The sequence below is a fragment of the Ciona intestinalis genome, unplaced genomic scaffold (genome assembly GCF_000224145.3).
Source record: "Ciona intestinalis unplaced genomic scaffold, KH HT001069.1, whole genome shotgun sequence".
Lineage (NCBI taxonomy): Eukaryota > Metazoa > Chordata > Ascidiacea > Phlebobranchia > Cionidae > Ciona > Ciona intestinalis.
Window position 1 is genome coordinate 31523 of NW_004191390.1, and position 11859 is coordinate 43381.

Genomic DNA, 11859 nt, shown 5'->3' on the forward strand with positions numbered 1-11859 from the left:
TGATTTGGAAAAAAAGAAGAAAAAGTTTTTAAGTCACGTGACGGATAGATCGGACACCACGTGATTACCGGTCAAATACAATATCATTGAAGCGTGACCAATCAATCACATGCAACCACGCTTCAACGATCACATTCCATTATGACGTAATAATTAAATGATCTGCGGCATTGTTCCAAACAAACGAACGAACAATTAAACATTCCGCGGAATCTTCGAACACCCGTTCCCTCAACCCCCTTTTTACCCCCTTCCCCCTATCCACCACTTTAACCCCCAACTCCTGGCACGCTAACCAACCACGTGACTTTGTTTCTCACGCAACGTCACGTGATCAAAAGAGAAAGTTTCGAAACAATTCCCACAACCCCCGTCACTACTCACGTGCCCATCAACCCCCCACCCCACTACGTCATCATCGCTATAGCAACCGTTATCAAACCACATTTGTTGAATCAATTTGCATGACGAAACACTGACAACAAAATGTCAAGAAAACATCGAAACTTTTCGCGAATCGTCTGCGGGGAACAAGGAATCGATTTCCCGCCGAACTTCGCGTCGGTCGCGTTCAAAGCGGTTTCGATCAAATATTTAACTTTGATTAAAACCTAGATTACGTCACGTTGAACGATTGCCACGTCACAATTTATGTTTATAAAAGATTAGAATCTTATTAAAGGAACGTCATAATGTCGATTGTTCCGAACCGGAAAGACACGTGGTCTAATATTAGCAACGCATTGTTAAACCCTCTGTGACGTCACATAGATGCGGACGCGATTAATTCACAACAGCGTTTATTACCTAACAATGTAGATTGTAAGTTTTCCCACGTTAACATATATAACGCGGTTTCGCGGTTGCCAATAAACAAGATACAACATTATGACGTCACAATACAACATCGATGCACACAATGCCTACGTTCCGTAATTCCCAACGGCCCAAGTTTATATTTACCCCCCCATGGGACGTTTGTTTATACGAAGATGCATTGTGACATGTATGACCGATATTATGACATCACAAAGCCATAAAACAACGACAATCGCTTCAAACGAAATAATCGCGGATGAATATTGTTAATCGCGGAATATTTATGGCGTGATGACGTAAAGGCTGTTTTCTGGAAGAAACTTTCCGAATGCACAATCATTATTAGGTCATAATATCGCCGCGTCATCTTTGCTTGACCACGTGATCATTGACGTCACAATATCAGTGTCGACTGACGAAACAATTAAAGTGACTGATGACGTCACAAACGAAAACAATTCGAAACATTGCTTTAAAGGGAATTTCTCAATATTTAGATTATTGTGACTTAACAATCGTCATAATTAATCACGTGGGATGACCACCAACGTTTTTACGTCATAAACTTTTTATATGACGTAACAAACACTTTACACGTCACAATGCTAATAAAGAGGGATGACGTAACAAACGCGATGCAAGGATTAATCGCGATTAACAATCTCCCGCATTGTGACGTTTAAACTTACCATTGTTACATAGGTGAAACATTCTACTGTTACGTAACAATCACCCAACACTTGTAACCGAACCTTATAATTACCCCATGTCCATATATGGGTCGACCCTTTTTGCACCGAACAAATCTTATTGTTTAATTGTTTGTGACGTGAACACCATTATGACCTAATAATACAACTGCTGATTCAACAAACTTCAGTATGACGTATTTATTATTTGTTTTCTGCACTTTTATGACGTCATAATGACTAAGTCTGTTCTCGAATTTCCTTCCTAATTGTTTTGCTGTAGCGACGTCACAATGGCTGTGATTCGGGACTCTTAAATTGCGTCAATAGGTTCGAACGTCGTGTTGCTCTATAGCGCACTCTAGCGGCTACAACACGTCGTCCGCGATTCAAGATGTTGGTTGTGATGCTCGTATCGTAATCAGGGGTTACGGGTTCAAGACTCGATGCTGCTACCATTGTTGGTGGGAAGAACAAACCAAGAATCGCAACTTTAACTCGTAGCTTTGGATGAATATGGGCCACGTTACGCGACGGTATATACTTTAAATAATTGAGCGAGGAATAAGTGGCGTTGTGACGTCATAATACGATAATCGGCCATTTTGCATCACGTGAAATGAACGTCACTGATTGGACGAATCCATTCATTGTTTTATTTTTAGGTTCCATTGTTCGAGGACAGTACCTGATCGAATTAACGAAACTTAAGATGTTTGAATATCAATAAAGCAGATGTGAAATATTGCGATTCCTATGTAATAATCCAATCCCATATTTTCACGGCAGACACAGCAGCACCACCGTATATAGTGTGGATCTTCCATTAAGTCGAAGTTGCCATGAAGAAGCCGAAGCCGACCATTGTTTATTGCGAGCTTAGACGGCCAGCTGATGAGATTATTAATATTTCATCTCAGAATGGAGCAGAGGGTGTTGTTACGCGTATGTTGCCCAAGTCGCATGTTAGTCACGTGATATTAAACGCCAACGTCAGCGAAGAAAGATTCTTGGAGATGAAGGTACGAGTTGTGTAACCACTGTTGGGTTGCTGATCGTACCCGTGTTTTTGTTATTTAAGTTAATTGTTTTTCGTTATTGTATTCATAAAGCTAAACTGTGGTTCGGCATTAAAGTATTACGTTATGTTAAAGCTTTTTACAAAGTTTCGTCCGTTAGGTGTCGACCGAGAACAAGATGTTGAAGAAAAACAACGAACTTCATGAACATTTCATGAACACGTTCGTGAGGAGGTTGGAGAGGAAGCAACAACGATGGATGAAAGTGGGTTGCGGGTTGGGGGATTTACCATCGTGACGTCATTTAGGATGACGCTCTTCCCCACACCTTTTATTATTAGCGTATTTTAACGACTGTTGTTTTGCTGTTAATTCCCTTTTCTTCGTTACTTTAATTAATCGTATTTTTGCTATCGTATTCGAAGAGGTATATATATGTTACGTCATATTCACAGGAGGATAATTACGTCAGCAAAAACTTCCAGCTGACGTTGTCGCCTCGACACCACGTGACGGAGAGACAGCCAATAGGAGAGCTTATACTTCCCACACCCCCAAAAGCCCAAGCTTTGTACAAACCAGCTAAATATCCATATATGAAGATGCGGGGTGGTGGGGAACAACATGCGGTGAGTCGGGTTATGGTTGTAGTGGGTGAAGGGTTCGAGGCTCGGTGCTGCCACCATTGTGGTGTGTTCATGGCATTTAACATCGATTGCTCAACCCAGTGGTCACTAATAAGTTATACACAACTTAACTGACAGCAGGCATGAGATATATAAAGCTACCATGTTATCACTTATGACTTAACAGCATAACTACCAACGTCATACAGAGCGTTCTCCCGCGAATTCGAACCGTCCCAACCAGCCAATCACGACACGACACGACACAATCCATTCAACGGGTTCAACAAGCCAACGAATCAATGACGTCACCCGTACGATCCACGTGGGGTGAAACAACCAATCAGAGGGCGGAGACGGCGAGCACAGGTCTGACACGCATGACTACAGGTCGCATGCGCAAACCAGCAATGCGGAACCACGATTCAAGGTTCACAGACTTGTTGTCGTGGTTGTCACCGGTGGATGCCCGGAAAGGAAAGTTGTTTCGTCGCCCACGTGAACACAGGGTGATGTTCGGTGTCACACAGACATCATATTAATGTTATTGTAAATATTTACATCATAATATCAAACAAAGGGGATTGTGATGTAATGTATTGTTGTTGTTGCAACGGCAATCTATGTTTACATGAAAAATATATTTTATATTGTTTCTATGTTTAAGATAAACTTCTTTGTTAATTGGAACTTCATTGCTGCGTCATAATACCTCATTATGACATCACAAACTCGATTATGATATTTACAATCGGCATCGTTTCATGATAAACCTCATTGTTGCGCAACACTGAATCAAGAATTGGACGAGAAGTCGAGTCGTTGTGCAGCTTTGGGGGTTTCCTGGGGGTGGGGGGGGGGGGGTTAGTCAATTGAAACTGCTGTTAGGTGTCTATACAAACAAGCAGAGCCAAAGTATATTGCATTCACCACATTAATCAATGAGGTTCCCTATGTTTGACAACTGTTATGACTGAAGTAGTTGAGATAAAAGCAACCAACCTGGAAATTTATTGAAAGTAGATTGGTTGTTGGGTGAATGGGTGAAGGGGCATCTGGGGTCGAGAACGATCGTTCCAGGTCAACGAGTTTGGAGGGTGATGTGAAAGGTGACGCTTGACGAGCTGCGAGGTCGTACGAGGATTTTGACGAAAGATATTTCACTCCCTCGTTATTATTCCCATCGTTCGTTGTTTCTTCATCGATCCGACACAGGGTGTGGCCTTCCCCGCCCAAACCCTCTTCCATTGTCAAGGTCGGACTTTTCGTTTCCCAACAGGACGACACGTCATGTGCTGTACCTCGTTCACACTTCCGCGGAACTTCATCAAATGTTTGTCCGCCATTATTGCTCCCAAATGAAACATTAACGTCCATGTTTGCTCCCAATCCATCCACAGCGAATGGATTGTTCTGCGTCGTATTCAACTGATGTTGGTTGTTCGTCCCGGTGGAGAATTGTGACATTTGTTGCGTGACCCCCAACAACCCACCCACCTCTACTGATATGATCACCCAGATAATATCTACATGGAAATAATTCATATTATTTCATTATTCAGTTAAAAAGTTTCCGACTATACATTAAAATTTAATCAAATATTTATTGAACCAATATTGCAGGTAAATTTATATCGTGTGTCGTAACTGACAAACTCACCACCGAATGGCGCCATTCCCCTCGTAAACATCCTCCACTGACCCTGGTACAATCCAGCGTTTATCGGACTTCGCATTTTCACTGAAACATCGACGGTTTCATGAGGTTGGACCTCGCCCACCGATATCCACTCGGGGGAACTCATTCGCTCCCCGTTAACGAAGCGAAGGGTGCAACCTAGTGGCCACTTCTCGACCCCTGCAACAGCAAAGTTAATATAAATTGAAAACAAACCAAAATACTTCCAAACCCGAATTCTGAAATCTCCAGGTTTTTATAAAATCTGTTCCTGGTGGAATCGCTTCCCCCTCTCCTATTGTGATGTCACTAACGAACGACATTGAAGGGATTTTACTCGAAGGCATCTCGAAGTCATAATAAGCGCCAATCGCCGCGTGTAAGTTCCTATGAACAACATGGATTGTTACGTCAACAATAAAGCACTATTGTGACGTCACTTACCAGTTTGTCATGTCTAGAAAGAACTCGCAACCTGCAGCGTTAAGTTGGAAACCCAGAAGTTTACGAAACTCATCGATTAAAACATCTTTATCGGTCGTGCCCATTGAACTAAACTTCCCGACCAAACATTGGTCTACATCCATCACGCCCTCGGTTTCTTCCATTATATTTAAACTCGATATCTGATGTCAAAAACAACCGACTATAAACAACATAGCTGGCAAACCGAATCAATTATTACGAGCAAAAACTAAATGTCAACAAACCAAAATTTTGTTTTCGCTTTGTTTTTATTCGCTGACTCACAATATAATAAATATGCTGCATCATAATTATCCATAGAAATATTATGTTTAATATGTTTCCTCCCCTAAACATCACCAACACGCACGTTTGCAGGTAAAGCTGACTTTGTTAAGCTAATTAGTTACTATGTGAGGTTTAGATTTACTGCTTTCGTCAGACAATTCAGTAAAGAAGAATTCATTAAACTTTTTTAAATAAATTTTATTTCTAATTTTTAATATAACAATGAATTACAAACTAATGGTGAAGATTTATATGTTCTTGAATTTCCTTTTTTATGTAAATTACCACAACTGTATAAATATAATGTCCCATTTTATTTCGATATAAATACATGATCCGCCAGCGGATAATTTACAAAAACAACGAACAAGAAACTAACGAGCTGACTTTCGATTGTTTGCTTGATCGAACACAACCTGACCTGCAGGTAACTGAAGCGAACCAGAGCTGGCTAGTAATATCGGTTGGACACCTGTGATGTAATAATGGTTATGATGATGTCATAATGGTGGTTATAATGTCACACTAACACCCACCAGGTAAAGGACGTTGTAGATTGTTGTACGAGTTAAGGAAAGCCAGACGTCCGTCGTCCGATGTACGAGCTGTGGGGGTTGGGTGGGTGAGAATTTATTATTGGGGCTGGTATATGTGGTAACTTGTAAGCGGGCACGAGGTGTATGAAACAGAACACCCGTGTTATAATGACTGTCGTTGCCCCGCCATACGAGGTTAAGTTGCGTTCACCCAGGGGGTGTTGGGGTAACTTACTGAGTATATGTTGCGGTTGGTTGGGCATGGTGGTTGTTGTGGAAACGACGTCATGTGACACGGGTAACATCTGCATACGAACACTAGGGGGGGTGGAAGAAAGTTGGACCGCTTGGTGCTCGTAACCTGAGTATAAGATGTCTATGTTTAATATATGATTTCTATGTTTAAGTTGGTTCAAACATAACTTTTATTTTTGTTACGAATTTACAGTATAACAATATATACCTTCCTATTTATCAGCATAAGATGTTTTAAATATTATGTTTATTGTTATGTTATTACTTGATGATGGGGGGAGGAGGGTGAATGACGTCGGCGTTTTATGTTCGTTGTTCATCGTGACCAAATTAACAGGGGTGTTGGAAGGTATGTTGTTCTGTTGATGATAAAATGTTAGTTATATTAACCAGTGTGTGTATGTTTGTATCTACCTGGTGTTGCCTTGATGTCGGTTCATCATGCTGTTGGGCCGAGATTGCATTCAATATATGATAGGTCTTCTGCAATAATCCATCCTGTCGATAAATTCACAATTTATTCCCGCTGTTGTATATTGAGCGCGATGCGCTGCAGTAGTGAGCGAGGAAACAACAGCTGGCAACATTAGTTCCAGCAGAAGAACAACCCATACCTTTGTATCATCGGGGGGTGCGTACGATAGCTCGGGCTCCTCGAACCCCTGTGCGCTCATGCGTTGATCATCCTGTTGCGAACTTTGGACGTTCGTTTCGTTCGTGTCGGGCGAGTTGAGACAAGTTTGGATTAGTTGTTTGCCTGGACATAAATATCATATATAATGTTGTGTGTAATTTGTATATGTTGGGCCATCAGTTGTGTTACAAACATGAAACATTGGTTCTTACACATCAAATATAATGTTCACAAATATTATTTATTTTTTCATGTATGAAGTAATAAAGTGGTTTATGACATCACAACCTACCTGCTTCACTTGATAATATGGGTTGTAACTTTCGTGTGGCGAACGTGTAAACATGTCCTGTTTCGCTTGCCACGAGTAACATCACTTGCGTGCCCGTTAATGTAGCTAACTCATGCGCCTGTAATTATGATGTCATAATATTAATGTCCATTATGTCTAAACAGTAGTTTCTTATGACATCATACTCGTGTTAACTACGTGAGTAACCGAGTGAAATTTTATGACGTCAATCAAGTTTCCTGTGATCACGCACCATATATGGTGAAGTGGTAAAAAATAAACTTAGTGGGCGGGTTTGAAATTATTTCAATAAATAATAATTCCTATTTACATTAATAACAGAATTTAGTCTGGCTGAATATTCTACAATTTGATATTAAATTAACACAATTTGTAAGGGAATGGAAATTCTACTGAACAAAAACTTATAAAAGCGAATTTTTTTTACAAGAAAAAAAAAATTAAAACAATTGTAAATAACGGCAAAATATATACAAGTACGAAATACAAACAAATAAAGAAATTAATTCAAAACAAACCTTTTTCATTATTCCTGATTTTCTTTTACTGAAAGTTGTATATCTTCGCAGCTTATTTTCAATAAATTCCATATTAATTTTAACGCGACCTCTTGTTTTTTTACCAGGTTTTTGCATAGGTGTGCTTGAACGCGAATCGTGGCTTGAAACGTCGTCTTTCGAATCGTCGGTGTCGTAATGTTCATCGTCGTGGTTGTCTAATCCAGCCATAACAACAGTACGTTTCAAATTATTCATTTTGTTGGTAATTGATCGCAAACTTGTACGTTTAAGCATAAGCTGTTACTGCTGACTTGTACCTCCCGTATTTGGATGAAACGAAACAACAGCTGGCCAAGTATGTGCATGTATGTTACTCCGCGCAATGTAAGTAGCGCGTCTACCACAGTTTACATTCACAAAACCTAAATATATATAATAATATAACGTTAACTATGTAATATGGTCATGTATTTATAAAGTGAAATGTATAAACTTACGTTTACGCATTTATATTTAAAATGCGGAGCATTTATAAATATCGCGGATGAATATATGCGTTTAAAACAGCGTTTCCATAAAAGGAGTGGTGTTGCTAAATATGGTGTTGCTGCGCCAAAAAAGGAATTGCTACGCCACATGTCTTCGCCAAATATGGTGGTGGGACCGCACGTGTTCGAAGCTACGCATGTAAACACTCAAAATATGTACCAGCAATTTCCTGCGTCGCGTATTCAATTGTTGTTGCATTGTTTTCGATGTTTAAGACAATCAAAGACGCGATATAAAGAATATTGATCTCAAAATAGCAATTGTTTGGTTCAATTACGTCATAATGGCAATTTATTGCGTCTCATCAATGTTCTATTATTACCGCACATTATTACGTCATTGACACAAAATATGGCGCGATATATCGGTTTGTGACGCCACCATATATGGTGTGTAACGTGCTACAACTTGCATTCATACGTAACCAACATGTTCTGGAATTATCAATAGTTACAAAGTTTTATTGTCTTTATGACGTAACCTTCGCCGAATTCTTCTGAACGTCGTCGACACCGACGCTAGATGTCGCCTTTCAGGGGTTGTTGGGTTGGGTGGGTACTTCCCCGGGCTTGGTACCGATCTCGGTGGCATTGGTGACGTCACAGCCTTTGGTGACGTCACAGCCTTTGGTGACGTCACAACCTTTTTTCTTATCTGCGCATACGTGTGTTCATCCTCCGATGACGTCATGCTTTCGTCATCACCAGCCTTCTTCGTTACCTTGATGACGTCATCATCAAATACGTCACAATACCGTCGATTGGGGCCTAGTTTGAATGAAGCGACCTCGCCGCGCAAGATCACATTGTTCCACTGATTGTTCACAACATACGTCTTTATGACATCACAAGGGTTGCGAAACCGAAACACGAACTTTTTCAACAAAATTTTTTCCCAAGAATCGTTTCGCCTCACCCTGTATGACGTAGATGCGACGTCACCATCGGCTGTATTAATCTTTATTGTGAGGTCATCATCGAATCTGTTCAACGACAATGGTTAAACAGCTGTTGAACCAACTTAAATATTTACCCAACGCAAAACACCCGGGGTTCGATGATCCGCTGGTAGGTGCTCTGGGGCGCCATCTCGAGCCAGAGTTTCGCGACAAGCTGGGACGAATCGTCGCATAAACACCACACGACATCTAGCGGCGACTCCCCAGCCCTTTTAACGAACCCAACCGAGTTAATGAATTTAAGCGACCTGTCGAACTCAGCTTGGGGTAAGATGGCACGGAACCTGCAAATATTTTCAAATAATATCATTGTCGATGCGTTGTTACGTCATAATCATACGTTCCCAGTGCGTCTGTGACGAAAGTGACGTAACGGGAATCCCCATGAACGGAGAACGCTAGATGGCGCCATATACCCTCTGCTTGGTATTCGACCTGGATAGGTGGGTTAGCGGATGATAATGGGTATTATGACGTATTACCTTCACCCCTATTGGTCGATCGTCACGCCTCGCTGCGTAACATGTTGGCATGGTAACAGTGAGCTGTAACTTGAGGTTATTAACCTCTACGTCACAATCAATGGTTACGATGGGGGAAATCACCAGGGTGTTTCCCGATCCCTGGAATATTGTTGTTATTACCATTGTATACTATATATTGTGACGTCATAATACCTCATGTGACGTAAACAAGCACTTTAGTTTCATTTTCGCGTCTTGTTCCAATATATTGGGGGGGATACGAACTTGACAGCCCGCCACGCATAACAATCCTCCTTGTGACGTCACAATGGTAGTGTCTTCCAACCATCGCGACTGATCGACACACAACGCCCCCACACTGTCGCTATTTTCGATGTCACGTGTCTTCGAACCTCCATGTGACGTCATAATATACCTCACTGGTGTGGTTGCAAGGGATTCACAATGTGGAAGATGAAATATGGTGGCTACGTCATCTGTTGTGATGTCATCAAGCGATGATGACGTATCATCTCGTGGTTGGGTTACGTCATCTTTCTCTTCTATGACGTTTGTGACGTCACACGTATGTATTGTTTCCTGCAAACCTCAAGCTGTTATGGCGTCATAATATATACGTCACAATACGAACCTGGCGCCCATTGTCAACGGTTGGTCCTGTAATAAAGAAGCATTGTGACAAAACATATCGTTTGTTACGTCACACACAACATTACCTTCGGTTGATTGTCTTTCTTCGTCGAATCGCTGAAATTAAAAATGGGTTTGCTACGTCACAAACTAAATCCGAATAATTTAACATAAACAAGCATATTAAATATACGTCACAAGTAAAATAACAATGGCTATTATGATACTTACGACAAATAACAGCCAAGACAACCTGAAACAAAATAATTGTTTAACCCGTAGAATATACACTTGTATACAACACTTTATATATTTTGTTCAACACTTATACAACAAGCTACTTACACGAAACTGATCAAACTAACCAATCCTCCACATATAAAAGCAAGTGATGACGTAGTATCCATTCTGTGTTACGTCATATAACCGACTACACACGTAACAAACAAACCGGCGTTAACATTGTTGTAATAATAAGCCAACTGTGGAAACCTTTGTGACGTCACAATATATAATGACTTGTTGTTATGTGTAGGTTGATTGTGAATCATTATTATTATGACGTAACAATACCAACCGCGTGGTGGTGTTAGAGAGCAACTTCGATGTTACTTGATACGTCACAAAGCTGATTGCAGTTGACAACCACCTGCTTGTGACGTAACAATCATTTATATTAAAGGTAAAAAATGACTTTTTAACAAAATCCTCGAATCGATTTCGCTTCGCGTTGTGATTGTGACGTCACAGAAAACAAAACAATGAACGTTGTTTCGATTATGACGACATAAACAGCACGTGGCTTTTCCATTGTTCTATAACAGTCGAATCGAACCTTTCTATTGTTCGGTAATAATTCGAATATGTTTCGTCATAATAATAATCGCGAGGGCGACATCTGCTTGATATAAAAACATCTCAGTTTTCATGTTCGTCGTCTCTGGTTACATTCGATCATTTCTACCAACAAACTATTAGCAGTTGATGCGGTTTCTTCTACGATGCAAATATCTTATGTAGTGTGATGTCATATAGACAGCATTGTGTCAAGGTCAGATACTAGAATGCAAATAAGCGGGGCGTGGAATGTTTGGTTTATTCAACAACGTCAACAATGGTGGTTTCATCGAAAATAGAAGTCGCCATGCATGTTTATAGTGACGTAACAAACCCTCATTGTTTATGTATAATGACGTCACAATGGGTGAGTCTTGTTTATAATGCGGAAGTTTTATCTTGGGGGAACACCCCGTGGTTATTACGTCACAAAGCATTGCATTCCATTGTTTAATAACAGAATGTTTCATTGGTTTGTGTTTGTTACGTCACAATATGAGTAAAAGTAACTCGGGAATTCCCCGGTTATTGGTTGTGACGTCACATAGTTGTTTGATGACGTTATTGATGACGCAATG

At 40.5% G+C, this 11859-nt stretch overlaps 4 protein-coding genes across 5 annotated transcripts; 1 reads left to right on the forward strand and 3 right to left on the reverse strand.

Moving 5' to 3' along the window:
* The first annotated feature begins 1322 nt into the window (after nt 1–1322).
* LOC100183185 lies at nt 1323–3960 on the forward strand. Of its 2 annotated transcripts, XM_026839912.1 has the most exons (5): nt 1323–2044; nt 2298–2530; nt 2688–2792; nt 2983–3156; nt 3363–3814. In XM_026839912.1, exons 2-5 carry the CDS (start codon nt 2351–2353, stop codon nt 3693–3695), a joined length of 792 nt encoding a protein of 263 aa, XP_026695713.1. In that variant the 5' UTR covers nt 1323–2044; nt 2298–2350; the 3' UTR covers nt 3696–3814. The 2 variants fall into 2 exon arrangements, with proteins under 2 accessions (XP_026695713.1, XP_002121340.1); XM_002121304.4 differs by having other exon boundaries at nt 1323–2530; nt 3363–3960.
* On the reverse strand, nt 3733–5486 carry LOC100179235 (uncharacterized protein C6orf106 homolog). Its single transcript, XM_002127400.4, has 5 exons — nt 5276–5486; nt 5064–5218; nt 4814–5011; nt 4156–4679; nt 3733–3996 (listed from the first exon to the last, which is right to left on the reverse strand). The coding sequence occupies exons 1-5, from the start codon at nt 5437–5439 to the stop codon at nt 3949–3951; spliced, it is 1089 nt and encodes a 362-aa protein (XP_002127436.1). The 5' UTR covers nt 5440–5486; the 3' UTR covers nt 3733–3948.
* Nucleotides 5487–5879: 393 nt separating this feature from the next.
* srf (transcription factor protein) lies at nt 5880–8119 on the reverse strand. The gene is given in 8 exon segments (NM_001078358.2): nt 5880–6056; nt 6121–6189; nt 6356–6481; nt 6641–6734; nt 6790–6873; nt 6990–7132; nt 7302–7419; nt 7841–8119. Coding segments are annotated over 8 exon segments (1008 nt in total). The 5' UTR covers nt 8117–8119; the 3' UTR covers nt 5880–5958.
* Nucleotides 8120–8665: 546 nt separating this feature from the next.
* On the reverse strand, nt 8666–11493 carry LOC100180824. The gene is made up of 9 exons (XM_002121387.5): nt 10790–11493; nt 10676–10697; nt 10531–10561; nt 10446–10471; nt 10007–10393; nt 9812–9952; nt 9670–9764; nt 9404–9613; nt 8666–9353 (listed from the first exon to the last, which is right to left on the reverse strand). The coding sequence occupies exons 1-9, from the start codon at nt 10849–10851 to the stop codon at nt 8822–8824; spliced, it is 1506 nt and encodes a 501-aa protein (XP_002121423.3). The 5' UTR covers nt 10852–11493; the 3' UTR covers nt 8666–8821.
* Nucleotides 11494–11859: the final 366 nt, after the last annotated feature.

What these genes read in the sequence shown, in the direction of transcription:
- LOC100183185 (XM_002121304.4), top strand. Translation starts at nt 2,351, where the DNA reads ATGAAGAAGCCGAAGCCGACCATTGTTTATTGCGAGCTTAGACGGCCA. An exon ending in AAAGATTCTTGGAGATGAAG is followed by an intron (nt 2,531 to 2,687) that starts GTACGAGTTGTG and finishes TTCGTCCGTTAG; the next exon opens with GTGTCGACCGAGAACAAGAT. An exon ending in GTGGTGGGGAACAACATGCG is followed by an intron (nt 3,157 to 3,362) that starts GTGAGTCGGGTT and finishes AACGTCATACAG; the next exon opens with AGCGTTCTCCCGCGAATTCG.
- LOC100179235 (XM_002127400.4), bottom strand. Translation starts at nt 5,439, where the DNA reads ATGGAAGAAACCGAGGGCGTGATGGATGTAGACCAATGTTTGGTCGGG. An exon ending in TTTCTAGACATGACAAACTG is followed by an intron (nt 5,219 to 5,275) that starts GTAAGTGACGTC and finishes TGTTGTTCATAG; the next exon opens with GAACTTACACGCGGCGATTG. An exon ending in TACTTTCAATAAATTTCCAG is followed by an intron (nt 3,997 to 4,155) that starts GTTGGTTGCTTT and finishes CCCCACCCCCAG; the next exon opens with GAAACCCCCAAAGCTGCACA.
- LOC100180824 (XM_002121387.5), bottom strand. Translation starts at nt 10,851, where the DNA reads ATGGATACTACGTCATCACTTGCTTTTATATGTGGAGGATTGGTTAGT. An exon ending in TGTCTTGGCTGTTATTTGTC is followed by an intron (nt 10,562 to 10,675) that starts GTAAGTATCATA and finishes TTTTAATTTCAG; the next exon opens with CGATTCGACGAAGAAAGACA. An exon ending in AGAAAGACAATCAACCGAAG is followed by an intron (nt 10,472 to 10,530) that starts GTAATGTTGTGT and finishes TCTTTATTACAG; the next exon opens with GACCAACCGTTGACAATGGG.